Source organism: Melospiza melodia, chromosome 31 (genome assembly GCF_035770615.1).
Source record: "Melospiza melodia melodia isolate bMelMel2 chromosome 31, bMelMel2.pri, whole genome shotgun sequence".
Taxonomy (NCBI): Eukaryota; Metazoa; Chordata; class Aves; order Passeriformes; family Passerellidae; genus Melospiza; species Melospiza melodia.
Window position 1 is genome coordinate 560,800 of NC_086224.1, and position 27,639 is coordinate 588,438.

The 27,639-nt window shown below is 59.3% G+C and overlaps 2 protein-coding genes across 2 annotated transcripts; one reads left to right on the plus strand and one right to left on the minus strand.

The window, feature by feature from the left end:
* Nucleotides 1-3,286: 3,286 nt before the first annotated feature.
* LOC134431316 (neurogenic differentiation factor 4-like) lies at nucleotides 3,287-4,270 on the plus strand. The gene has a single exon (XM_063179299.1). It carries the CDS (start codon nucleotides 3,287-3,289, stop codon nucleotides 4,268-4,270), a length of 984 nt encoding a protein of 327 aa, XP_063035369.1.
* Nucleotides 4,271-16,648: 12,378 nt separating this feature from the next.
* Nucleotides 16,649-26,878, minus strand: ENDOU (endonuclease, poly(U) specific). Its single transcript, XM_063179329.1, has 9 exons — nucleotides 26,764-26,878; nucleotides 21,914-22,048; nucleotides 21,769-21,804; nucleotides 20,358-20,529; nucleotides 20,080-20,279; nucleotides 18,854-18,967; nucleotides 18,561-18,667; nucleotides 17,802-17,944; nucleotides 16,649-17,076 (listed from the first exon to the last, which is right to left on the minus strand). The coding sequence occupies exons 1-9, from the start codon at nucleotides 26,819-26,821 to the stop codon at nucleotides 16,962-16,964; spliced, it is 1,080 nt and encodes a 359-aa protein (XP_063035399.1). The 5' UTR covers nucleotides 26,822-26,878; the 3' UTR covers nucleotides 16,649-16,961.
* Nucleotides 26,879-27,639: the final 761 nt, after the last annotated feature.

Sequence of the window (27,639 nt, forward strand, 5' to 3'; positions counted from 1 at the left end):
AGGGGAAGGGGAAAAAGAAAGGAAGGAGAAGGGGGTAAGGGGAGGGAACAAGGGCAGAGGAGGCGGTGAAGGAAGGGTCGGGAAGGGACGGGAACATCTTTGCCGAGCGTTCCGGGGGGGCCGCGGCCGCCGTAGCCCCAACAGTTGCGGTGCCCCCTCACAAAGGGCCGGGGGCCGCGGTGCCCCTCGCAGACAATGCTCCGCGCCCCCCGGGGGTCCCGCGGCCCCGGGGGAGCCCGGCCCGTGTCCCCCCTTCCCCGGGGCGCCCACCGGGCCCTTTGTGCGGGTGCCGGGACCTGTTGGAGCCATCTGTCAGGGGGGGCCGCAACAGGCAGATTTATCGGCCGCAATCTGTTCGTGCCGCCCGCGCCGCGCGCCGGGAAGGGAGCCCGGAGCCCGCTAATGAATTAATTAGTATTCCCCGTAATCCCGGCCTGCCGCCGCGGGGCCGAGCGCTGCCGGGCGCTGCGGAAGGGTCCCGCGGGGCTGGCGGGGCTTTGGGGAGCAGCGGGTGGATGAGGAGGGGGCCAGGGGGAGGATTTTGGGGGCGCCATCGCTGTCCCCCACATCCAGCTCCTGTCACAAGCGGGGGGGGATCCCCAATAACCGGGGGTGTCCCCAAGCCCCCTCACCCCGGGGTCCCCAATAACCGGGGGTGTCCCCGAGTCCCCATCCAGGGGTCCTCAAGTGCCCCGAGTCCCCCATCCAGGGGTCCCCAAGATCCCAACCAAGGGTCCCCAAGAGCCAGGGGTGTCCCCAAGCCCCTCACCCAGGGGTCCCCAATAACAGCGGATGTCCCCGAGTCCCCACCCAGGGGTTCCCAATAACCGGGGGTATCCCCAAGCCCCCCATCCACGGATTCCCAATAACCGGGGGTGTCCCCGAGTCTCCATCCAGGGGTCCCCAATAACCGGGGGTGTCCCCAAACCCCCTCACCCGGGGGTCCCCAATAACCACGGATGTCCTCGAGTCCCCATCCAGGGGTCCCCGAGATCCCACCCAGGGGTTCCCAATAACCGGGGGTGTCCCCAAGTTCCCATCCAGGAGTCCCCAAGATCCCAACCAAGGGTCCCCAAGAACCGGGGGTGTCCCCAACCCAGGGGTCCCCAATAACCGGGGCTGTCCCCCCGGCACTCCCCAGCCCCGGGACGCTCGGGCGCTGCCGCGGGGGTCCCGGTGGGGCGGCGGGAGGAGCCGGGCCCGGTCACTCCGCCCCGTGGGAGGAGCCACGCGGGAGCCGCGGCCGGGCAGGAGCCGCGGGCAGCGCGGAGCTCTCAAAACCGCCCGAGCGCGGAGCCGCCGGTGCCCGGTGCGCTCCCGGTGCGCTCCCGGTGCGCTCCCGGTGCGCTCCCCGGGCTGACCCCGCCATGTCCCCGGGCGAGTGACACAAGCGACAGCGGGGACTCGCTGTGGCGCCCAGGTAAGGGCGGACCGGGACCCCCGGGATGCCGTACCCCGCTCCGGCGGTGCCCCCAGCGGGGCTCGGCGGCCGCTCGGTGCCCCCGGTACCCCCGGGGAGCTCTGTCCGATGGAGGAGCGGCAGGACCCCGGTCTGGGTGGGGGTTTGAGCGGCCGGGGATGCGGGGAGAGGGGCGGGATGGGGTCACAGCCGCTCCCCCGGTACCCGCTGGGGACGGAGCCGCGGTCCCGGGGCCGGGGTGGGGGGGGACACAGAGAGGGTTCGGTGACCCCCGGGCCGGCGGGGCTGGGGTCTCGTTGGGAATGGTGGAGAAGGAAGTGATTTCCTCGGGCAATTCCCTCTTTGTGTAATTTCCTTTTTTTTTTAATTTTAAAATCAATATTCTGTAGAAAGAAAGCAAAATCCCCTTAAAATCCCAGCGGGACTTCCAAAGGGAGAACTTTCCCTGGAAATGCCGGGCAGGGCGGGGGGCCCCTGCAGAAGGGAACCCCAAACCCGGGATGGATCCCGGGGGCAGCGAGGAGCGGGAAGACCCCCGAGGATGGGGGGAAAGGGATCCCCGGCTGCAGCCTCGGGGGGTTTTGGGGCAAATCTGCGGGGTTTTGGGGCAGATCTGCAGCGTTTTGGGTCAGATCTGCAGCGTTTTGGGGCAGATCTCACCGGGGCCATCCCTTCACCCCAAAACCGATCCTTCCCCACCCTCATCCCGCCCGATTTCCCATCCTCGGCCAGAGCCCCGGTGCTCCGCCAGGAGTTAATTGGGGCCGCGTGGTCCTTTGGGGATAGGACAGCAATTAACACCCTAATCCCGCCCGGGAGCCCCATCACGCATATTAAAAGTGGGATTTTCCGCGTGGGATGCTCGGGAAAGGGGAGCAGCACTTGCAGCAAAGCTGCTTAGGGGCTAAAGCTTTATGGAATGAGCCAGGGGCGGTGATGGGATTTGGGGGGGCCGATTAACGGCGACCCGGGGCTGCAAGGGGGGCTCGGGGAAGGAAAATCTCCCACCGGGAATGGCCAGCCCCCTTTTGTCACCCCCAATGTGACAGTCGGCGTGGGGAGTGTGACAAGAAGGGATTCAGGAGTGGGAATGACCCCGAAATGGGATGGTTGGAAGCTCTGGGAACGGTGCTGGAGCTCAGGGAGAGGCGTCAGCATCCCCCAGATAAAACCTGCTGGAAATTGAGAGGGAAATAGGTGGGGGAAAGGAATCCATGGGTGGGAAAAAGGAATCCAAAATCCGCTGGAAATTGAGAGGGAAATAGGTGGGGAAAAGGAATCCATGGGTGGGAAAAAGGAATCCAAAATCTGCTGGAATTGAGAGGGAAATAGGTGGAAAAAAGGAATCCATGGGTGGGAAAAAGGAATCCATAGGTGGAGAACAGGAATCCATAGGTGGAGAAAAGGAATCCATGGGTGGGAAAGAGGAATCCATAGGTGGAGAAAAGGAATCCATAGGTGGGATAAAGGAATCCAAAATCTGCTGGAAATTGAGAGGGAAATAGGTGGGAAAAAAGGAATCCATAGGTGGGAAAAAGGAATCCATAGGTGGAGAACAGGAATCCATAGGTGGAGAAAAGGAATCCATGGGTGGAAAAAAGGAATCCATGGGTGGGAAAGAGGAATCCATAGGTGGAGAAAAGGAATCCATAGGTGGGAAAGAGGAATCCATAGGTGGGAAAGAGGAATCCATAGGTGGGAAAGAGGAATCCATAGGTGGAAAAACGGAATCTATAGGTGGGAAAATGAATCCATGGGAGCTGGGAGTGGGCAGAAAGTGCTGCTGTGTCTGGAGAGAGATTTTCCCACCGTGCTGAGGATTCTCCCTCCGGGACCCGTCCCCACGTCCCCGTCCCTCCCTTGCAGATGCCCCAGAGCTGCGCCAAGCCCTCGGACATGGCCGAGCTCGTCAGCAGCCAGGCCTGGATGGGTGAAATGCCGGCAGCCAAGGAGCTGAAGGAGCAGGGGGACGCCAGGAGCGCTCCCTTCGCGCTGCTGCCCGCCCTGCCCGAGGAGCGCGACAGCGCGGAGGAGGAGGAGGAGGAGGAAGAGGACAGCGAGAAGCCCAAGAGGAGGGGCCCGAAGAAGAAGAAGATGACCAAGGCCAGGCTGGAGCGGTTCCGGGCGAGGAGGGTCAAGGCCAACGCCCGGGAGCGCACGCGGATGCACGGCCTGAACGACGCCCTGGACAACCTGCGCCGGGTCATGCCCTGCTACTCCAAAACGCAGAAGCTCTCCAAGATCGAGACGCTGCGGCTGGCCAGGAACTACATCTGGGCCCTGTCCGAGGTGCTGGAGAGCGGGCAGACGCCCGAGGGCAAGAGCTTCGTGGAGATGCTGTGCAAGGGGCTCTCGCAGCCCACCAGCAACCTGGTGGCCGGCTGCCTGCAGCTGGGCACGCAGCCGCTCTTCCTGGAGAAGCAGGAGGAGAAGCCGTGCGAGCCGGGCCTGCCCGGCCACTCCTTCGGCTACCAGGGGCTGCCCAGCCCTCCCTACGGCTCCATGGAGTCCCACCTGCTGCACCTGAAGCCGCCGGCCTTCAAGAGCCTGGTGGAGGCTTCGTTCGGGAGCCACCCCTCTGACTGCTCCACGCCGCCCTACGAGGGGCCCCTGACACCGCCCCTGAGCATCAGCGGCAACTTCTCCCTGAAGCAGGACGGCTCCCCCGAGCTGGACAAGCCCTACCCCTTCATGGGCCACTACCCGGCGGTGGGCCTAGCCGCGGCCCACAGGCACGGCTCGCACTTCCAGGGCTCCGCGCCCCGCTACGAGATCCCGCTGGACGTCGCCTTCGAGTCCTTCCCGCCCCACGCGGCCGGGGCCCAGCTCGGCGCCATCTTCAACGAGTAGCGGGGCTGGACGCGGGTTTGGGGCAGGGAGATGTGCCCAGGATGGACCCGGCATCTCTGCGGGACGTGGTGCTGAGGTGGCAGTGCCACCGCTGCTGTCCCAGCTGTCCCCAGGAGCCACAGGAACCGTTCCGGACTGCTGCGTCCCCCAGAGATGCTCCCAAAGGTGTTTCCGCCTCCAGGACGTCCATCCTGACATCAAATCCAGCCCTTGGATTGTCCATCCTCTCCCTGTCCCCCTCTGGTGTGGGGACACAGCCCCTCCTGCCCCGTGGGGTGGCCATTGTCCCTTCCCCTTGTGGGGTCATGGATTTCCCAGGGCTGCAGTGGCCGGGTAGGAATGAGCTGGACACTTGTGGGAAACCAGGATGGAAATTCTCACCCCAGGGAGAACCTCTTCCTTCTGCCATCGTGGATATGGGGACAGTGTCCAGGGATGGGGGGACAGTGTCCAGGGATGGACAGACAGTGTCCGGGGATGGACAGACAGTGTCCAGGGATGGGGGGACACTGGGGATGGAAGGACAAGGTCCAGGATGGAGGGACGGACAGTGTCCAGGATGGAGGGACAGCATCCAGGGACAGTGGCCCATTGTCCTGTGCTGGTGGCCCATCATCCATGCTCATCCCAGTCCCTTACTGGGGTCATCATGGTCCAGCCAGGCCCTGTGGCCATTCCCTCCTGCTGATCCCTCCCAGAATCCCAGCGGGATTGGGATCCCACTGATCCTTCCCAGAATCCCAATTTCATTGGGATCCCACTAATCTGGATGGGATCCTGCTGATCTAGACAGGATCTCACTGATCCCTCCCAGAATCCAAACAGGATTGGGATCCCGCTGGTCTGGATGGGATCCTGCTGTTCCTTCCCAGAATCCCAATTTCATTGGGATCCCACTGATCTGGATGGGATCCCAGAGATCTGGATGGAATCCCACTGATCCAGAATCCCACCTGGAGCAGGAGCCCCCCACCCTTCTCCCTTCCAGGGTCTCTCCTCTGGGTTCACAGCATCCCCTCCCCTGCTCCGAGTCCTGAGCGCCAACAAAAACCTGTTTTAATTCCTGCTTTATTTATTAATTACCGTGTGTGAGGAGTCCTAATTTATTTCCTCCCGTTTTCCACGGAAATCTGGGATGCGCCCAAGGATTTTCCCCCTCTGCCCTCCAGGCTCGTAGTGGGAATTCCCTGCCTGGAGCCCTCGTGGTTTTTGCCGTGCTGGTGCTCCAGGGTTATTTATTAGCCATTATTTATTTAATTTATTTCCCTCACCACCTGATTTTTTTTTGTTTTTTTTTTTTTTTTTTTTTGCTGGTGATATTTCCCCCAGTATTTCCATATTTAATGCCAAACTCCGTATTTAACGGCCGTTCCATGGATTTGGGATCCTGCCAACAGCTCCCAACTCCTCTGTGCGTTTTGAGACGAGCAATAACTTTTAAATGCTATGCAACGATTTTATTTTGTTTTTCAAAGAAAATCCAGGCAACTATTTTTGATGTCCCGCTGGCCTCGCCTGCCCCATTGGCCAAATCTCCCCGGTTTTGTATAAAGTTGGGAATTTGGAGATGATTTGAGGTCCTTGCCCAGCCCCGGATCCTGGGGTTTCTTCCCTTTTGTACTGAAAATGTTTTATCCTTTTGTAAAGAAAGCAGATTTGGGGTTTTTAGCTCAAATAAAGTCGTGGTCTTGTTTCAAGCAGCTTCCTGGGGGCTGTTGTTTCATTTTTGGGGGCTTGGGGTGAGGGTGGGGGGCTGCCAGAGGATCCGAGCCCCCTGTGCTGGGGTCCAGATGGGATCCCTGACCTTGAAGTGGGGTTGGGGGGATTTGGGGTACAAGGAATGGGGCAGAGCAGAACCCTGGGGGTCCCAGGGCTGATTTGGGGTACCAGGAATGGAGGTTCAGGACAGCCCTGGGGGTCCCAGGGCTGATTTGGTGTACCGGGAACGGGGGTTCAGGAGAGCCCTGGGGGTACCAGGGCTGATTTGGGGTACCGGGAATGGGGGTTCAGGACAGCCCTGGGGGTACCAGGGGTATCTGGGGTCTCAGGAATGGGGCAGAGCACAGTCCTGGGGGTGCCAGAATTGATTTGGGTACCAGGAATGGGGCTGCAGGACAGCCCTGGGAGCACAGGGACATTCTGGGGAGCTGAAATTTGTCCCAAAAGCATCACGGAAGGGACGCGGCCGTCCTGACTTCACCCCATCTCCCCTCCCCGCGTCCCCCCCGTCCCTCCCCAGCTGCGCCCCGACCCCTCGGCAGCGTCTGGCGGCCGTGGGGGCGCGTCCTCCCCGTGTCCCCTCTCACGGGGACCCCGCTCGCGTCCCTCCCCGCTGTCCCCGCTGTCCCCCGGCCCCGCGCCGGCTGTGCCGGAGCCCGGGGGAGCCGCCGCCGCTCGGCCCCGCAAGCTGCGCCCGCCTCGGGCTGAGGGCGGGGGGCTCTCCGGGGGCCCCCGCAGCTGCAGCCGGGCCGGGGGGGCCCTGCGGGGCCGGGGACGGGCGGGGGGACAGCGGGAGGAGACTCGTGTGTCCCCAGAAAAAGGGATTTGGGGACAGGGATGGGGATGTGCAGAGCGGGGATGGAACTGCCTGGGATGGACCTCGTGTGTCCCCCAGAAAAGGGATTTGGGGACAGGGATGGGGATGTGCAGAGCGGGGGTGGAACTGCCGGGGATGGGTTTACCTGGGATGGACCTCGTGTGTCCCCAAAAAAGGGATTTGGGGACAGGGACGGGGATGCGCAGGGCGGGGGTGGAACTGCCGGGGATGGGTTCACCTGGGATGGGTTTATCTGGGAGGGGGCTCGGCCTGCCCCGCTGCAGGAGAAGTGGGGGGGACACGGGACACCAAGGTGTCACCCGGCCGCGTGGGCAAGGAGGGACACGAACAGGGGACACCAAACAGGGCTGTGACACAAACCCTGGGCTGTGACACGAACAGGGGGCTGGGACACGAACAGGGGGCTGGGACACGAACCGGGGGCTGTGACAGAAACCCCGGGATGTGACAAAAACCCCGGGCTGGGACACAAACAGGGGGCTGGGACACCCCTGTGAGCCTCCCCACGCACCCACAGCTCCATGTCGGGCACCCCCACGCCCCCTTGTCCCCCCGCGATGCCATCGGGACCCCTCCCCAGTGATGCCCCGGGCTGGGCACAGCGGTCTCTGCCCGCCGGGCCCAGGGTCCAGCTGTGCCCCGGCCCCTGTGCCGCTGGCCGGGGGCCAAGCCCCGCTCGGTGCCAGCTCCCCCGGGCACGTGTGCGCCCTCGCAGCGGCCCCGGCCCGTGCCAGCAGGGCAGGAGCCGTGCCAGGCCCGCGCTGCCAGGGCACAGCTGGCCCTCGGATTGCGTGGGGAGGGGGCGCGGAGCACCCGGGGGTGGGGCTGTCCCCGTGTCCCCACAGGACACCAGGGCAGGGGGTTGGCACTGCTGAGGAGCTGAGGGTGGGTGCGCTCACTGTGCCCAGCCCGGGGGTCGTGGGGAGGGTCCCTCATCCCCTCTGGGGGTCCCTGGACACCCCACAGCCCCCCCAGGGGTTCCACAGGTGGGGCAGGGTTTGGTTGGGGGGCGGCTTCTCCTCCATCCCACCTGGGGAATTCTTGGGAGGGGCATTGGGGGGTCCAGCCTGACCCACAGAGGGGACATCCCGCTCCATGGAGGGGACATTGACCCATGGAGGGACACTCTGATCCATGGAGGGGATGCTGACCCATAGAGGGACACTCTGACCCATGGAGGGACATCCTGACCCATGGAGGGGACACCCTGACCCATGGAGGGGACGCTGACCCATAGAGGGACATCCTGAGCCATGGAAGGGACATTCTGACCCATGGAGGGACATCCTGACCCATGGAGGGACACCCTGACCCATGGAGGGACATCCTGACCCATGGAGGGGACACCCTGCTCCATGGAGGGGATGTTGACCCATGGATGGACACCCTGACCCATGGAGGGGACGCTGACCCATAGAGGGACATCCTGAGCCATGGAAGGGACATTCTGACCCATGGAGGGACATCCTGACCCATGGAGGGACATTCTGACCCATGGAGGGGACACCCTGACCCATGGAGGGACACCCTGACCCATGGAGGGACATCCTGACCCATGGAGGGGACACCCTGACCCATGGAAGAGACACTGACCCATGGAGGGACACTCTGACCCATGGAGGGGACATTGACCCATGGAAGGACACCCTGACCCATGGAGGGGACATTGACCCATTGAGGGGACCTTGACCCATGGAAGGACTCCCTGACCCATGGAAGGACTCCCTGACCCCCAGAGGGGACTCCCTGTCCCCCCTCCCCCATTTGGGACCATCCCCCAGCCCCGGGGGTCTCATCTCAGGCTCGCCCTGGTTTCCCCGGCAGGGTGGGGCTGCCCAGGGCTGGATAATTGCTAAGCCCCCCTAAAGCCCGGCTTTCGGGGCTGTAATTCTGATATTTGTCTGTAATCTGATAACACCGCCCGCCAGGAGCTCCTAATGTGGCCGGCTCGGGAAACCGCGTGGATTTTCCCGCTAAGCCGGGAGATCGGGCTCGGGGCTCTCGACTTAATCGTCTTTTCCCCGTGGGGACGGCGGATTTTGGCAAACGAACTTTTCCTGCAGATTGGAGGGGGCCGAGAAGCCGCCGTGGTCCCGGAGAAGGGAGATGGTGCCACTGTGGGCATCCAGGGAGGACGGAGGAGATGGTGGCACTGTGGGCATCCAGGGAGAACAGAGGTGGTGGCACTGTGGGCATCCAGGGAGGACGGAGGAGATGGTGGCACTGTGGGCATCCAGGGAGGATGGAGGAGATGGTGGCACTGTGGGCATCCAGGGAGGACAGAGGTGGTGGCACTGTGGGCATCCGGGGAGGACGGAGGTGGTGGTGGCACTGTGGGCATCCAGGGAGGACAGAGGTGGTGGCACTGTGGGCATCCGGGGAGGACGGAGGTGGTGGTGGCACTGTGGGCATCCAGGGAGGACAGAGGTGGTGGCACTGTGGGCATCCGGGGAGGACGGAGGTGGTGGTGGCACTGTGGGCATCCAGGGAGGATGGAGGAGATGGTGGCACTGTGGGCATCCAGGGAGGACAGAGGTGGAGGTGGTGGTGGCACTGTGGGGATGCAGGGGTTGAACGGGGTCGTGCAAGGCTGTGACCCCCAGGTGCAAACCCCCGTCACTGTCACCCTGGTGGGTTCAGGGGCGGTTCCTTCTCTCCAGCAGCTTGAGGAGTTGGTGCTGGGTGAGGATGTGAGGGTGGGGGATCCTGTGTGGGGTGTGCGGCATCATCAGTCTGTCTGTCTGTCCGTCCATGGATTCTATCCATCCATTTGTCTGTCCAGCCATCCATCCCAGTGTCCATTCCTGTGTCCGTCCTTGTGTCCATCCATCCATCCATGGATTCTATCCATCCCTGTGTCCGTCCGTCCATCCATCCATCCATCCATGGATTCCATCCATCCTGCCATTTGTCCATCCGTCCATCCATCCATCCATCCTTGTCCACTCATCCATCCATGGATTCTATCCATCCATCCATCTGTCCAACCATTCATCCCAGTGTCCATCCCTGTGTCCGTCCTTGTGTCCATCCGTCCGTCCGTCCGTCCCAGTGTCCGTTCCTGTGTCCGTCCATCCATCCATCCATCCATGGATTCTATCCATCCATCCATCCGTCCATCTGTCCAGCCACCCCTCCCTCCCTCCCTCTGTCCTTCCATCCATCCATCCGTCCATCCCCTGCATGCCACAGTCCCCAGCCAGGACAGGACTCGTCCCTTGTGATGCCACCGCAGGCTGGCACCAGAACTGTCCCCAACCCCACCAGGGCAGGGGTGACACCAGGGCTGTTCTCCCCATCCCGGGACATCCCCAGAGCCCTCCCAATGCTGGACACCCCAGGAATCCCTGACAGGGGCTCGTGAGCTGGCAGCTGCCAAGGCAAAGTGCCCCAAACCCCGACTCGGGGTGGTTTTTGTGCTCTGATCCAAGTTCAGGGAGCTCCCGCTTAATCCGCGCCAGATAAACCAACAGCGCGGAGATTTGGAGTTATTGACGAAGTCTCTGCTCGGGCGAGATTAGAGCTCGGCTTAGCGATGTTGCGGGAGGGTTTGGGGACGCTTTAATCAGAATTTGTACAGCAATAATCCCATCTTTAAACTCGTCCCCGCGCCAATCCCTCCCAAGTTGCCATGGGGGGAGCTGGGGAGGCCTCGGGGGCGTTTGCAGCCCAAACGAGTCGGGGGGAGGCAGAGAGGGGATGTGGGGAGAAATGTGGGGTGGGGAGGGCCTGGCACGGGGCGCCCGGAGGGTCCCTGGCAGTGCCAGAGCACTCGGAGGGACAAGGGGAGGTGACCCTGTGACCCTGCAGGGGTGGCACTGCCTGGGCTTCAAATCTCTCCCAGCCCACCCCTGGATTGGAGAACCCCGGCTTTGCCGATTCCCACCAAATCCCCGTAAACCGACACCAGACCCTGAACCAAACCAGCCCCGAGCCCCCGTTCGTCCATTTCGCCCCAAACCCTCCACGAGCTCCTCTCCCGTGCCTCAGTTTCCCCCCGGGGGAATCACCGCAGCCTCGGCCGGCGGGGACGCGGCGGCTTTTGTGGCCGCGCGGCGCTTTCAGGGAGCACAAAGGGGCCCCGGCGGCACAGATGGAGCCTTTCAGAGGGGAGCCGGGCTCCTTTCGCCGTCTGCCGCCGGGCGCTGCCTCCCGCCGCAATCCCCCTTAATTGAATCCACACTTTCATAGCTCATTACCCCCCTGATGGATTGGATTAGCGGGGGCTGCGCCCGCCGGGGAACAGTTGCGGCTGCTCCGCGCTGCTCCCGGCGGCGGCTCCGGGGTGCCCGGGGGGCCCCGGGGGCTGCGGGACACGGGCGGCAGCGCGGGGGCAACGGACGCGACCCCGCCGTGGGTGCCCGGTGGTGCGGGCACCTCCCGGGCATCCTCGGTATCCCCTGGGCATTCCCGGAACCTCCTTGGCATCCTCGACACCCCCTGGCCATCCCTGGCACCCCCTGGCCATCCCCGGGATAGCCGGGACGTCTTTGGCACCTCCTCGGCATCCTTGGGACCCCCTGGGCATCTCTGGAACCATGTGGGCATCCCCGGCACTCCCTGGACATCCCCAGTACCCCCCGGGCATCTCCAGGATCGCCTGGGCATCCCTGGTACCCCCTCGGCGTCCTCGGCATCCTTGAAACCCCCTGGGCATCCCCGGTACCACCTGGGCATCCCCAAGACCTCTCAGAAGATGCACTGTGGGGTGTCAGAGCCCTTGTGGGATAAATCTGGGGTGCTGGATGCCCCGGAGGACGAAATTTGGGGTGCTGAGACCCCTGGGGACAAGGTTTGGGGTGTTGGGACCCCCAGAGGATGAAATTTGGGGTGTTGGGACTCCCAGGGACAAGGTTTGGGGTGCTGGAGGCCCCCAGGGTTTGGTTTCGTGGCTATTCCATCCTCGGACCAGCCCCTGGAAAGGGAGGGATGGGGAGGGGGACCAGCGCCCTCCCCCCGCCCCAAAATGCGGGCGGGACCCTGCAGGAGCCGCCCCCTCCCCGTGCCCGGGTCCATCTGGGACCAACGGCCGCCGCTCCCTCATTAACCCCCAGCTCCGGGGGACCCCGGCCCAGCTGCCAGCGCTGCTGGGGGGTCTGGGGGGGCTCTGATCTGCCTTCACCACCCCTTCCATCCCCGGGGTAAATCCCTGGGTTTGCCACCCCAAAAACCCGGGATCCCAAAACCCTGAGATCCCAAAATCCTGGGATTCCAAAAACCCTGAAATCCCAAAAACCTGGGACCCCAGAAACCCAAGATCCCAAAAACCTGGGATCCCAAAAACCCAGGATCCAAAATCCTGGGATCCCAAAATCCTGGGATCCCAAAAACCCAAGATCCCAAAAACCCAAGATCCCAAAAACCTGGGATCCCAAAAACCCAAGATCCCAAAAACCCGGGATCCCAAAAACCCAAGATCCCGAAATCCTGAGATCCCAAAAACCCAGGATCCCAAAACCCTGGGATTGTGGGGCCCAACCCTTCCCCCTGGTCTGCACCCCCAGGCCGGGGGATGCTCCGGGGGGCTCCCTCCCAGCTCAGGGCTGGGATTTTGGGGTCATTTCTCCTCGAATTTGGTGCTCAGGGCTGCGCCGGAGGGTGCTGAGATTCCCGGGGAGTTCCCAAACGCAGGAATCCCCCCTGGGGTTTTTGGGATTGTCCCAGTGGTTTTTGGGATCGGCTCAGTGGTTTTTTGGGATGGTTTTTTGGGATGGTTTTTTGGGATGGTCCAAGTGGTTTTCAGGGATGGGCCCAGTGTTTTTTTGGGGTCAGCTCAGTGGTTTTTTGGGATGGTTTTTGGGGATTGTCCCAGCGGTTTTTTAGGGATGGTCCCAATGGTTTTTAGGGATGGTCCGAGCGGTTTTTGGGATCGGCTCGGTGGTTTTTTGAGATGGTTTTTTGGGATGATCTCAGTGGCTTTTTGGGGATAGTCCCAGTGGTTTTTAGGGATGGTCCCAGTGGTTTTTTCGGGGATGTTCACAGTGGTTTTTGGGATGGTCCCAGTGGTTTTTAGGGATGGTGCCAGTGGTTTTTTAGGATCAGCCCAGAGGTTTTTTGGGATTATCTCAGAGGTTTTTTGGGGATAGTCCCAGTGGTTTTTAGGGATGGTCCCAGAGGTTTTTTGGAATTATCCCAGAGGTTTTTGGGATGATCACAGCGGTTTTTAGGGATGGTCCCAGCGGTGCCGCTCCAGGGCTGGATCCAGCTGCAGATCCCGTCCCCTGCCGTGCATGAGGAGCTCCAGGGCCCTAAATGGTTTAGCACACCCCCTCCTCATCCTCCTCCTCATCCTCACTGGGCTGCCCGGGGTGAATCCCCCGGGGATCCCTCGGGATGGGACCCCGAATATTCCGAATTTCTCCTAAAACCATCGGGGGTCTCTCCTGTGTCCCTGGGGTCTCTCGGGGATCTCCGCTGGCGCTGGGCTGGGGGAAACGCAGGGGAAACGGGAAAAACCCCAAAAAACACAGCGAAAAACGCAATAAAATATTGGGAAAACGGGGGAAAAACCCAATAAAACAAGCGGGGGAGAAACCCAATAAAACATTGGGCAAACGGGGAAAAACCCCAATAAAACAAAGGGGGAGAAACCCAATGAAACATTGGGAAAATGAGGAATAAAGCCAAGAAAACATGGGGGGAAAACGCAATAAAACACAGGGGAAAATGGGGGAAAAAACCCAAGAAAACAAGAGAGGGGAAACGCAATAAAACATGGGGGAAAACAGGGAATAAACCCAAGAAAACACGGGGGGGAAATGCAATAAAACATTGGGAAAAATGGGGAATAAACCCAAAAAAACATGGGCAGGGGAAACCCAAGGGAAATCGGGTGAAAACCCAAGAAAACACTGGGAAAAATAGGAAAAAAAACCCAAAGGGAAAATAGGAAAAAACCCAAAAAAAACCCAAAAAACCAAGAGAACACGGGGAAAACGGGAAAAAAAACCCCCACAAAACAAGAAAACACGGGGGAAATGGGAAAAACCCCAAGAAAACACGGGGAAAACGGGAAAAAGCACACAGGGAGCGCTTCGAGGGGAGCGCAGGGGATGCAGGAGCGGGGCTGCCTCAGGTGGGGCCGGGACCCCCGAGAGCCGCGCGGGGCTGGGGGGGCCCCGAGGAGCCGGGGGGGCCCCGAGGAGGATCTGGGGGTCCCGGAGGGCAGCGCTGGCAGCAGATGGCCGGGGGCAGCTCGGCCGCACCTGCCCCTCCCCTCCTGCCCTGCCCTCGCTCGGGTTCGTCTCTTTACCCAGCGCGGCGTCATCCCCATCCCCACACGGCTGCGAACTGCCCGGGGAGCAGGGAATGGAATGAGCGGCTTTAGGAGCCTGGTTTTCATAGATAGAAGATGTTAAATATAATTTAAAAATATTTTTTATATATATATGTGTATATATATATATATATATGTATATATATATATATATATATATATATATATATATATATATATATATGTATATATATATATATATATATATATACACGTGTATATATATATATATGTATATATAGTATATATATGTATATATATTTAACATACTTTTATACATATACGTATATATATATGTTTTAATACGCCTATATAAAATATATTTATTAATAATGTATTAAAGTATATTTATTTATATAAATAAATAAATAAATATATTTTTATATAAAATATATATATTATATATATAAAATATATAAAATACATTTATTAATAATGTATTAAGGTATATTTACTTATATATATAAATAAATAAATATATTTTATATAAAATATATATATTATATATAAAATATATAAAATGCATTTATTAATGTATCTATATATAAAATATTTATTTATATAATATATATAAATATATACCTATATATGAATATTATATATATATAAAATATACTTACATGTGGTTTTAATATACTTATATATAGATACAAAAATACGTATTTACATATAATATAATGCATCAATAATTTAATAAATAATGGTGTCATAACTAATATATGTAATAAATAATTAGTATAATGTATAGATAATAGTACATAAATATACGAACAAAACTTATTACATGGGATCTAATTTGTGTAGAAATACATATAAAATATGTAAATGCGCCATCGAGTATAATTGGTGATTGGATAAAATATATTTATAGCACATACAGATATCGTATATTATTATGTATAAATATATATTTTTATTGCCATATATTACTATAAATATTTTATGTATAATTTAATTTTTATATTTTATGTATTATATATTTTAATGTATTATATATTTTAATATAATTATTATATATTTTGTGTTTCTGTATTATCTCCCGCTCTGTCCGAGCCGGGAGCGATTTCCCAGTGCTCGGTGTCACCCTGGGGGCACCAGGTTCGTTTGGCACCACCGAGGGTGAGGTTTGGCACCGGGGGCGCTGCGGGAGCCGCTGGCAGGACCCCTCCAAGAGATCCGTGTCACCCCGTGTCACCCCCGTGTCACCCCATGTCACCCCCGTGTCAACCCCTGTGTCACCCCGTGTCAGCCCCGTGTCACCCCCGTGTCAGCCCGTGTCACCCCATGTCAGCCCCAGTGTCACCCCCAGTGTCACCCCCGTGTCAGCCCCGTGTCACCCCATGTCAGCCCCAGTGTCACCCCCAGTGTCACCCCCGTGTCAGCCCCGTGTCACCCCATGTCAGCCCCAGTGTCACCCCCAGTGTCACCCCCGTGTCCCACCCCGTGTCACCCCCCGTGTCACCCCTATATCACCTCCTGTGTCACCCCCGTGTCCCACCCCGTGTCACCCCCAGTGTCACCATCATGTCACCTCCATGACACCCCCATGTCACCCCCCGTGTCACCCCTGTGTCCCCCTCGTGTCACCCCCCTGTCACCCCCAGTGTCACCACCATGTCACCCCCATGACACCCCCATGTCACCCCAGTGTCACTCCCCAGCGTCACCCCCCGTGTCACCCCGGTTGCGGGGACACCCCGTGTCCCCCCAGAGCCGCCCCCTCCCCGCTTTCCCAGCGCATTTCTATAAATCACGCTGCGGCATCGCCCCCTCCCCGCGCGGGGTTCGGGGTCACCCGTGACCCCCGGCAGATGGCGCGGGGCCCGCCAGCCCTGCCCGGGACCATCTGTCAGCGGCTCCGAGCTCCGAGCTCCCCGCCCTGGGACCCCCCGGCCGCGCCTGCAGGAGGGGGGGGACGGGGACAGCGGGGGGGGCTGGTGGCTGTCACCCCTCCCCACCTTGGGACCCCCCAAATCCGGGGGTGAGCGGGAGAAGGGGTTCTGGGGTGTCTCAGTGTCTCAGGGTGGGCAGGGGGCTTGTCCCGAGTGTAGGGTGTCATCGTCACAGCCCCAGCTGCAGGAGGAGGGGACGGGGACAGCGGGGGGGGCTGGTGGCTGTCACCCCTCCCCACCTTGGGACCCCCCAAATCCGGGGGTGAGAGGGAGAAGGGGTTTTGGGGGGTCCCGGTGCCTCGGGGCTTGTCCTGACAGTGGGGTCTCATCTCCACAGCCCGGGGGTCCGGCCTGGGGGTCCCGCTGCCCCCCGGGCTCTGCTTGGAGCCCCCGGGGGCGGTGCTGGAGCAGCTGCAGCCCCGAGCAGCCCCAGCCCGGGGGATTTGGGGGCTCTGGGGAGCCGCGGCCCCGGGGAGAGCTCAGCTGGGCTGGGGCAGAGCCGAATTCCCGGGGAGGGGCTCCAGGGGACAGAGCCCCCGGGAGCAGCCGGGTCTGGGGGGGACAAAGCCTCGGGGGGGCTCAGAGAGGGAGAAATGGGGCGCGGGGAGGGGGATAAAGGGGGGGCTGCTCTAAGGACACCCCGAACCCAGCGCTCCTCCAGCCAGGGCAGTGTTTATTCCGCTCAGGATCCTCCTTTCCGTGCCAAATCCTTCCCTTCCCTTCCGAGCCCGGGCCCGCCACACGCGGCGGGGTCTGGGGGTGTCCCCTCGTGGGTGTCCCCTCGTGGGTGTCCCCTCGTGGGTGTCCCCTCGTGGGGGGGTCCCCCTCGTGGGGGTCCCCTCGTTCGGTCCCTGCCACCCCTCCCGGGCCAGGCCCTCAGTGCGGCCGCTCCCGTCCCGCGGCCCCCCGAGCCCCCTCAGGGTGACACCACTCAGGGTGACGTCATCCTCAGGGTGACGTCACAGCTCAGGGTGACATCACGTAGGCGGTGGCGATGAATCTCCGGCCGCCATCATAGGTGGTCTTGGTCCAGGGGTAGGTCTGCACACTGAGGCGGTGCCCGCCCAGGCTCAGGTGGCATCTGTGGGGACACCAACGCCTGTCACCGCCCTGATCTGGGTCTGTGCCCCACAGGCGTGGGTGTCTTGGTGTCCCCACAGGCACGGTGCTCCAGCCCTGAGCCCCTCATCCCACAGCCCCATCTCCAGGGTGCTCTTGGCGTCCCCAGGCAATGCTGTTCCGTCCCCATCCCCATTTCCATTTCCATTTCCATCTCCATTTCCCATCCCATAAATCCCATCCCCATCCCATCCCTCCCCAAGTTCAGGGCCAGCCTCAGCCCTGATGGGGCTCAGGGAGGTCCCGCTGGCCCCAGGGCCAGACTTGGGATGGACAGAGGGACACAGGATGGACAGAAGGACTTGGGATGGACAGAAGGACTTGGGATGGACAGAAGGACACAAGTACACAGAATGGACAGAGGGACACATGATGGACAGAAGGACTCAGGATGGACAGAAGGACCTGTGATGGGCAGAGAAGGACACAGGATGGGCAGATGGACATAGGATGGACAGAGGGACACAGGATGGACAGGGAAGGATTTGGGATGGACAGAGGGACACAGGACAGACAGAAGGACACAGAATGGGCAGAAGGACACAAGTACACAGAATGGATAGAGAGGACTCAGGATGGGCAGAGGGACATGGGATGGGCAGAGAAGGACACAGGACGGACAGAGAAGGACACAGGACGGACAGAGGGACACAGGACGGACAGAAGGACGCAGGGGTCAGCACTCACGCCCGGCCGGGCCGCGCGAGGAAGCAGAGGGTGTAGAGGCCGAACTCGAACTCGGGGCTGCAGCCGATGAAAGCCGAGCCCACCTCCTTGTAGAAGCCGTCCCAGCTGAACTGGAGCCCCAGCACGTCGGGGTACGTGTCCCACTGGGGGAGAGGGGTTTGGGCTCAGCAGGGTGGGGATCCCCCCAGCCCAGCCCAGCCAGGAACCCCCCAGCCCCTCCAGGGGGATCCAGAGCAGTCCCAGCTGGGTTGGGGGTCCTGGATTGGGGTACGGGTCCCACTGGGGGAGAGGGGTTTGGGCTCAGCAGGGTGGAGATCCCCCCCAGCCCCTCCAGGGAGGGTCCAGAGCAGCTCCTGGCCAGGTTGGGGGGTCCCAGCAGAGCCCCCCAGCCCCAAATCTCCCCCTCAAGGTTTGGGAGCCCCTCCTGCCCCTGGCATGGGGGGTTCTGGCCCTTCCCACCCTGCAGCGGGGATGGGGCAGGGGGACCACCCCTGATCTGGGGGTTCATCCCCATGTGTGCACCCCTGGTCTGGGGGTTTATCTCTGTGACAGCCCCCCTGATCTGGGGGTTTATCCCCATGGGAGCCCTCCTGATCTGGGGGTTCATCCCCATGAAAGCCCCCCTGATCTGGGGGTTTATCCCTGTGGGACGCCCCTGATCTGGGGGTTCATCCCCATGGGAGCCCCCCCGATCTGGGGGTTCATCCCTGTGGGACACCCCTGATCTGGGGGTTCATCTCCAGCCCCCCGAGCTCTCACCGGCCCATCGAAGTTGTGGCTGAAGTAGTTGAGGACGCCCTGCTTTTCCAGGAGGTAGAAGCGGATCCAGTTGTGGAATCCGGACACTTTTCCCTTTTTCACCTCCCCTGGAACACAGAGGGGACAGCAGGGTGAGCCCCCAGACCAGGGAAGGCCGTACCTGAGAACAGGAGCTCAAAACCAGCCCGGGGAGGGCTGTACCTGAGAACACCTGGGGGAAGCTGTACCTGAGAACCCCAGGCAGGGCTGTACCTGAGAACAGGTGCTGGAAATTGGGGCGGGGCTGTACCTACCTGAGAACACGTGCTCGAAGCCGCTGGAATCCCGCTCCCCGTCCCCTCGGGAGTACAGACCGAACCACATCTGGTTCAGGTCCTGCAGGAACTCCTGCTCGGAGCTGTAGCGATCTGCAGGGAAAGGAGGGCACACAAGGAGGGGCAGAGTTGGGGGTCTGGGTGCTGGAAAATTCAGATTTTCTGTGTGACACACTCTGACCCCCAGGAGAGCGCTGCATTTGACCTGAGGCCGTGGAGAAGTGCTATCAATCAATTCCAAAATTAATTAATAGCAGCGGGATTACGGGTGTGTGGTTTGATTGGGAGTGTGTAATGTCGCAGGGTGGAAAACTTAGAGTTTAAGGGTTTAGAATATAGAAATAAATACGGAGCAAGATGGAGGTTTGAGGTTGTTCTTCTTCTTCATGGGTTTGGGTGGTGTTTTGTAATTGGGCAGAAAAATCTGCATTGAGGACTTTGAGTGATTAGTTATTGGGTTAAAGGTGAAAATAATTTAGGTGTCATTTCTTAATTAGATAGTTTAGCCTTAAAACACCTTGTAACAAGAGACTGTTGGCCATTTTGTGCCTGGTTAATGAAGGACTGCAGAACTCACTGCTGTGAGACTGTAACATGGGTAAAAAATGATAAACACCTGAGTCTGAATGTGAAACATCCTAACACAGATTAGAAACAATAAACACCTGAGTCTGAATGTGAAATATCCTAACATAAATTAGAAACAATAAACACCTGAGTCTGAATGTGAAATATCATAACATGGATTAGAAACAAGAAACACCTGAGTTGAGGAAGAGATTTTTTTTTGGGTTTTTTTTTGTTTACAGGGATTCCTGTGAGCCAGAGAGAAGTTTGATAAGAGGATCCGTGTTTAGCCCTGAAAGAATTTCCTACCAAGGTCGTTGACATAGAAACCAAGAAAGAAAAGGATAAATAAGAGAAACCTGCAATTATTGCAATGAGCACTTTGTTTGGGTCTCGTGAGCAATGAGCGAAGTGTAAACTTAGGAGTTTTGTAAGGATATGTAAAAAGCATGCATGCTAAAATAAAAACGGGGTTTTTGAAATTAAAAAAAAAAATTAAATTAATTATATTAATTATTTAATTAAAATTAAAAATTAAATTAAAAAAATATTTTAAAGGCCTCCTGAAAATGGAGTGTGCTGCTTTGGACTGTCTCCCTTTAGGATTCCCCCATTCCCCAGCCCTGCCCCACACTCACTTTTCCCCTGCAGGAACACGAAGAGTTTCTTCATCAGCTCCGTTCCCATCACCTCCTGGAGGAACCGCTCCTGCTCCCGCAGCTCCTCGGCCGTCACCTCCTCCTCCCTGCCCGTGGCCCTCTGGTAATTATCCAGCAGCTTAATGAAGCTGGCGTAGGTGGGCTTGGAGAAGAGCGCCTCGTTCACGTATTTGTAGAGCCTGGGGGAGAATAGCTGGGACTGCAGCTCCTTGCCCACCCCGCTGTCCCTCCCCGTTGTCCCTCCTGGTGCCACTCACGGCTGCGGGGACCGGTCCTCCTTGTCGCCGGTCTCGTCGGGGCCCGCCAGGTGCTGCGGGTTCAGGGCGATGTCACCAGGCCTGGCTTTGTTGTGGTCCAGCCCGTAGAGCTGCTCCGAGAGCTCCAGCAGCTCCTGCTCCGAGATGGAACCGCTGCTGCTGGAGAATCCGTCTGTGGGGACAGCAGGGGCTGGGCACGGCTCGGGGCTCCGGGGAAAGGGGGGAATCCGTGGAAAGGTGAGGGGATCCATGGAAAAGTGATGGATCCATGGAAAAGTGAGGAGATCAATGGAGAACATTGAGAGGGATCAATGGAAAAGTGAGGGGGATCCATGGAAAAGTGATGGGGATCCATGGAAAAGTGAGGAGATCAATGGAGAACATTGAGAGGGATCAATGGAAAAGTGAGGGGGATCCATGGAAAAGTGAGGGAGATCCATGGAAAAGTGAGGGGGATCCATGGAAAGTGAGGGGGTCCATGGAAAAGTGAGGGGATCCATGGAAAAGTGATGGATCCATGGAAAAGTGAGGGGGTTCATGGAAAAGTGAGGGGATCCATGGAAAAGTGATGGATCCATGGAAAAGTGAGGGAATTCATTGAAAGTGAGGGGGTCCATGGAAAAGTGATGGGGATCCATGGAAAAGTGATGGGGATCCATGGAAAAGTGAGGGGGATCCATGAAAAAGTGAAGGAGATCCAGAGGATCCATGGAAAAGTGAGGGGAATCCAGCAGGATCCATGGAAAAGTGAGGGGGTTCATGGAAAAGTGAGGGGATCCATGGAAAAGTGATGGATCCATGGAAAAGTGAGGGAATTCATTGAAAGTGAGGGGGTCCATGGAAAAGTGATGGGGATCCATGGAAAAGTGATGGGGATCCATGGAAAAGTGAGGGGGATCCATGAAAAAGTGAAGGAGATCCAGAGGATCCATGGAAAAGTGAGTGGGAACCAGCAAGATCCGTGGAAAGGTGAAGGATCCATAGAAAAGTGAGGAGATCCAGAGGATCCATGGAAAGGTGAGGGAGATCCGTGATAAAGTGAGGGGATCCAGCAGAATCCATGGAAAGGTGAAGATGTCCCTGTGGGGACAGGCAGGGGCTGGGGACAGCTCCGGGATCCGTGGAAAAGTGAAGGGGATCCAGAGGATCCATGGAAAGGTGAGAGGTATCCAGAGGATCCATGGAAATGGGATGGGATCCCCAGAGGAATGGGGGACACATCAAGGAATGGGGGGAACACCCCAAGAAGTAAAGAGGGACATCCTGAGAAATAGAGGGGGACACCCTGAGACACCTGAGGGTGACACCCCGAGGAACGGGGGACACACATCCAGCAATAGAGGGTGACACCCTGAGGAATGGAGGGGACACCCCGAGACATCCGGGGACGGTTCCATCCCTCCAAACTCACCGCGGCTTCGAGCTCCACCCTCAGCGCCTTCTCCACCTGTGGGGCAGAGAGGAAGAGGAGCTCAGGGCTTGGGGACACCTCGGGGACACCTCGGGGACCTGCCGAGGCTCAGAACCAGCCCCGGGACACCCCGAATCCCCCTCACCGGGCCCGCAGTGCCTCTCGTGGTCCTCGCAGCAGTTGTGCTCTGCCCCGCACTCGGGGTGACAGTGACACTCGTCCTCCTCATTGAAGGGCTCCCCGCAGCGTCCCTCGCACGAGTCGGGGGCTGTGTACAGATCTGGGGGGTCACAAACAGGGGGTGGCACTCAGGAGGGGCTGAGTGTGGCCACCCCCAGCCTGGAGCGTCCCCGTGTCACCCTCTGTCCCCTCCCGGGCCAGCCTCACACAGCCCAAGAGCCATCGGGGATCTTTGTCACCAGGGTCGCTCCTCTCGGGCCGTGTTTGTCACAACCTCAAGGTGACACTGGGGAACGGCCCCCGGGAATTGCTGCCCGTGATTCACCCCAGGATCCCGGGATGAGCCCCAGTGCCCCGGAGGAGTTGCCGCATTCCATCGTGCTGGGAAAACTGGGAAAACTGGGAAAACTGGGAAAACTGGGAAAACTCCTTCCCGAGCTGTTCATAACTAACGAGCTGCTGAGCACCTGCGTGGTGACGCAAAGCAAAGCTGAAAACAGCAGCTGTGGAGCCTTGGAGGGGACAAGGGACACTCTCAGAGGGACAAGGGTGGCCCTGTGCTGCAAAGTGACCCTGTCCCACAGGCTGTCCCTGTCCCACAGGATGTCCCTGTCCCACAGGCTGTCCCTGTCCCAAAGGCTGTCCCTGTCCCACCGGCTGTCCCTGTCCCACACGGTGTCCCTGCCCCACACGGTGTCCCTGTCCCACACGGTGTCCCTGTCCCACAGGCTGTCCCTGTCCCACCGGCTGTCCCTGTCCCACACGGTGTCCCTGCCCCACACGGTGTCCCTGTCCCACAGGCTGTCCCTGCCCCACAGGCTGTCCCTGTCCCACACGGTGTCCCTGTCCCACAGGATGTCCCTGTCCCAGAGGTGTCCCTGTCCCACACTGTCCCTGTCCCACACGGTGTCCCTGTCCCACAGGACGTCCCTGTCCCACAGGCTGTCCCTGTCCCATCAAGTATCCCTGTCCCACATTGTCCCTGTCCCACACGGTGTCCCTGTCCCACACGGTGTCCCTGCCCCACAGGCTGTCCCTGTCCCACAGGATGTCCCTGTCCCACAGGCTGTCCCTGTCCCAGAGGTGTCCCTGTCCCACACTGTCCCTGTCCCACACGGTGTCCCTGTCCCACACAGTGTCCCTGTCCCACAGGCTGTCCCTGTCCCACATTGTCCCTGTCCCACAGGCTGTCCCTGTCCCACATGGTGTCCCTGTCCCACAGGCTGTCCCTGTCCCACATGGTGTCCCTGTCCCACAGGATGTCCCTGTCCCACATTGTCCCTGTCCCACATGGTGTCCCTGTCCCACAGGCTGTCCTTGTCCCACACGGTGTCCCTGTCCCACAGGCTGTCCCTGTCCCACACGGTGTCCCTGTCCCACAGGATGTCCCTGTCCCACAGGATGTCCCTGTCCCACACGGTGTCCCTGTCCCACACTGTCCCTGTCCCACACAGTGTCCCTGTCCCACACGGTGTCCCTGTCCCACAGGCTGTCCCTGCCCCACAGGCTGTCCCTGTCCCACACGGTGTCCCTGTCCCACACGGTGTCCCTGTCCCAGCAAAGGCAGCCCTGGAGCAGCGGGCGTTGCCCTCCCTGGCACAGCCGCTGCAATCTCCTGACATCTGAGGCACCGCGGCCTTGCCCAACCCGGGTGAAAGGTGGCCCCGGGGCAAATCCTGATGTGGCTCATCCTGTCCCGGGACACCCGGGTGATGACAGCGACATCCAGGCCGTGAGGGTGGCATCGAGGTGATGACAGCGACATCCAGGCCGTGAGGGTGGCATCAAACTCCCACTGCCTTCCCTCCTTGTTTGTCCCCTTTGTCACTTCACCACAATTATTTGTGCCTGGTGATGTCACCCTGGCCCTGCAGGTGCTGAGGGACCCCTTGGCTCCCTCTGCCCACCAAATCCCAGCTCCTGTCTTGGTTTTCCCTCCTGGCTTCCCATCCCCTGTAAATCCTTTAAACAGGATTATTTTAGCAGGGAGGGTCTTGAGGTTCTCCTGAAGCCCCCGAGAAGAGCTGGGAGAACCTCCATGGCAGGGACACCCCATGGATGGGGGGCTCAGAACCTCCCATGGCAGGGACACCCCATGGATGGGGGGAATCAGAACCTCCATGGCAGGGACACCCCATGGATGGGGGGCTCAGAGCTCCCATGGCAGGGACACCCCATGGATGGAGGCTCAGCGCTGCCCAGACCCTCCCAGTGTGACCAGTCCAGCCCCAGCCCCATTCCCCCAATGAGCAGCACTGGGATAAACCCCCCTGGCTTGCTCATCGCTGCTTTTCCAGCCCCAATCCCGGCGGGATTGTGCAAGGCAGGAGCTGCCCACGCTGCCCCGTCACTGCTGAGCCCGTTCTGGTGCCGGTCCCGAGTGGCCCGGGGCTGTCACAGCATCCCGAGCGTGTCCCGGCAGGGCCCCGACCCTGACTCAGCCCTTGGAGGGGCGGGCTCAGCATCATCCCAAATCCACAATCCCCAGTGACAAATCCCCAATGCCACGGGGCACCTGAGCAGTCTCAGGGCACAGGAACCGCTCCTTCTCCTCACTCACACACGACCCTAAATCCCTAAATCAACCCTAAATAGACCCTAAATCCCTAAATCTCCAACTCAACCCTAAATTGCTGCAGCATCCTCAGCTGTTCCCGGAGGGGTGATGGGAGAGGCAGGCTCAGCATCATCCCAAATCCTAAATTCTCCAGTCCTAAATTCCCAAATCCCAAAGCCACAGAGCACCTGAGCGATCTCAGGGCAGGGGAACTGCTCCTCCTCCTCACTCAGACATGACCCTAAATCCTTAAATTGACCCTAAATCCCTAAATCAACCCTAAATCGACCCTAAATCCCTAAATCAATCGCTGCAGGGTCCTCATCTTTTTGGGAGAGCTTTTTTTTGGGAGAGCTGGAAACGCCACAGGGGCGGCGGCCTGGGACAGAAGGACACGAGGACAGAACGACAGGAGGACATGGCCCATCCACACTCAGCCACCCCGGGGTTTTTGGCTGATCCTGCCCAGGATTTTTTGGCTGATCCTGCCCCAGATTCCCTCTGGCTGCACAAAGCACAGAAATATTTCTCTCTCTCACGGTGCCCAGGGTAAGGGGGGGTTGTTCCCTGCCCAGCTCCGTCCTCCGAGCTCTGGGGAGGTGCCGGAGCTCTCCCAGTGCTCCCAGTTTGCTTTCGGGCACGGGGATGAGTCAGCTCAGCCAGAGCCGCGTCCTCGAGCCCCTGGCCTGACTCAGGACCTTGCAGCAAAACACAAATCCAGACCCAGCCCAGCTCCGGGAGGGACCATCTGAAGGACAAAGGGACCTGGAACAGAGCTGCGGACGCCCTGAGCTTCCCAAACCCTCAGCTCCTGCCTCCAAACCCACAGGTGAGCCCTGCTGGGGGGACAATCAGGGAAAAGCTCCCACTGCCCACACCAGGAGAAGTGGAGATGTCCCAGGGCCAGCAGACAGGTCCTGCAGGTGGCCAGGACTGGCCACGAGGCAGCCGAGCTCCCCAGGCACCTTCACCAAGGGTTTGCCTTCTGGAACAGCTCAGGACTCACGTGGGAGTTTGGGAACTCACAGAGGAAATTTGGAAACTCACAGAGGACTTTAGGAACTTGCTCAGGAGTTTAGGAACTCAGGATTCACACGGGAAATTTGGGAACTCAGGATTCACACAGGAGTTTGGGAACTCGGGATCCACTCAGGAAATTTGGGAACTCAGGATCCACACAGGAAATTTGGGAACTCACAGAGGAGTTTGGGATCTCAGGACTCACATGGAAAATCTGGGAACTGACAGAGGAGTTTGGGAACTCAGGATTCAGGAAATTTGGGAACTCACAGAGGAGTTTGGGAACTCAGGACTCAGGAAATTTGGGAACTCACACAGGGGTTTGGGAACTGACAGAGGAGTTTGGGAACTCGGGACTCACACAGGAAATTTGGGAACTGACAGAGGAGTTTGGGAACTCAGGACTCGGGAAATTTGGGAACTCACAGAGGAGTTTGGGAACTCAGGACTCGGGAAATTTGGGAACTGACAGAGGAGTTTGGGAACTCAGGACTCAGGAAATTTGGGAACTCACACAGGGGTTTGGGAACTCACAGAGGAGTTTGGGAACTCAGGACTCGCTTGGGAAATTTGGGAAGCCAGGACTCACTCAGGAGTTTGGAAACTCCTGCTCCCAGCCCCACGCAGGTTTGGAGCCTCTCCTGTGAGCTGGCCTTGCAAAACTGCTCATCTCTCATCCCAGGGGGACTCATCCTCTCCTGGGCCATCAGATACGAGCTCCTGGCGCCGTCGGGGGTGATGAAATCCCGTCCTCAGCGCCAGGGCATCGCAGTTCAGGCTGTGTGCAAGAACTCAGCGCCTCCTCACCCCCGTGGGATCCCGGCTGCCAAGTCCTGGGGGCCCTGAGCTCATCCTTAAACCCAGAACCCCTCTGAGCCCCCCTGGGCACCTCGGGGTTGGGGCTGGGCTGCGTTTGCCACCCGAGCTGCCCCACGGGGGGAAGGTGGATTCAGGATTGAGATTGGAAAACACCCCAAGCTGCTTTTCCATGGAAAGGAGGAGCCAGAAGAACATTCCTTGAGCTTTGCAGGACCAGGGCAGGCTCAGACACAGCAGGACCCCACTGCTGGGCCAGGGGAGCTGGACAATCACCCCCAGCCCGGGCTGCATTTCCAGCATTGAAAATCTCCTTCTCCTTGCCCCACGGAGCCCGGGCGGCTCCATCCCAGTCATCCCAGTTCTCCCAGTAGCATGGAGCTGCTGGTCCCCATCCCCTACAGGCCCCCCGGGTTACTCACGGCCGGACACGCAGCCCAGGGCGATTCCTGCCCCCAGCAGGAGCATCCAGGGCTCCATCGTCCCTCGGGAGCGCCGGGATGGGGTCGGGAGCGCCGGGATGGGGTCGGGAGCGCCGGGATCGAATCGGGAGTGCCGGGATCGGCTCGGGAGCGCCGGGATGGGGTCGGGATCGGACCGGGAGTGCCTCAGCTCCCCGTTGGCTCCCGGCTTTTTGTGGGTGCCACGGGGGGAGGAGGGAGGGGCGTGATGGCAGCGAGGGCTCCTCGGGCGGGCTGCACCCCAACTTGGCCAAAACTCATTAGGCGCGCGGCTAATTACAGGCTGCCCGCAGTGGGAGGAGGGCCGGTAAATCCAGAATCCCGGGCTTGGCTCCGCAACCCCCGGGGGCGGCCCAGGCTGCGCGGGGAGGGTCCCAGGGGGCTTTACCCCCCCCCCCCCCGAACGGGGGGCACAGCCGGGTCCCGAACTGGGGTTCCCCCAGTCCCCCCCCCTCCCCACCCTGGATCGGCCTCCTTGGAGCCTCCAGGAAAGCCCAAAACTCCAGCACAGCCCCGCGGGGAGGTTTGGGGTCATCCCAGCCTGGCCCAGAGCCCAGAGCTGCCCCAGGGACCCTCCCCAGCCCCGGGGGGCTCAGGCCGGGCCCGGGGGGTGTCACAGCCCCTTCCCTGCCCAGCCAACCCCGATGGGAAATGTTCCCAGCCTGGGGCTGAGCAGGGAATTTTCGGGGAGATTTTCAGAGATTTTCAGGCAGCCCCAGGGGCACCACCAGGCTCTGCCTCATCTTCCTCACTCCCTGGCAGGTTTTCCTGGCAAACCTCATCCCAAAGCCTGCAGGATTTGCTCCAGACACTTCTCCACCCCCTCACCAGCCCAGC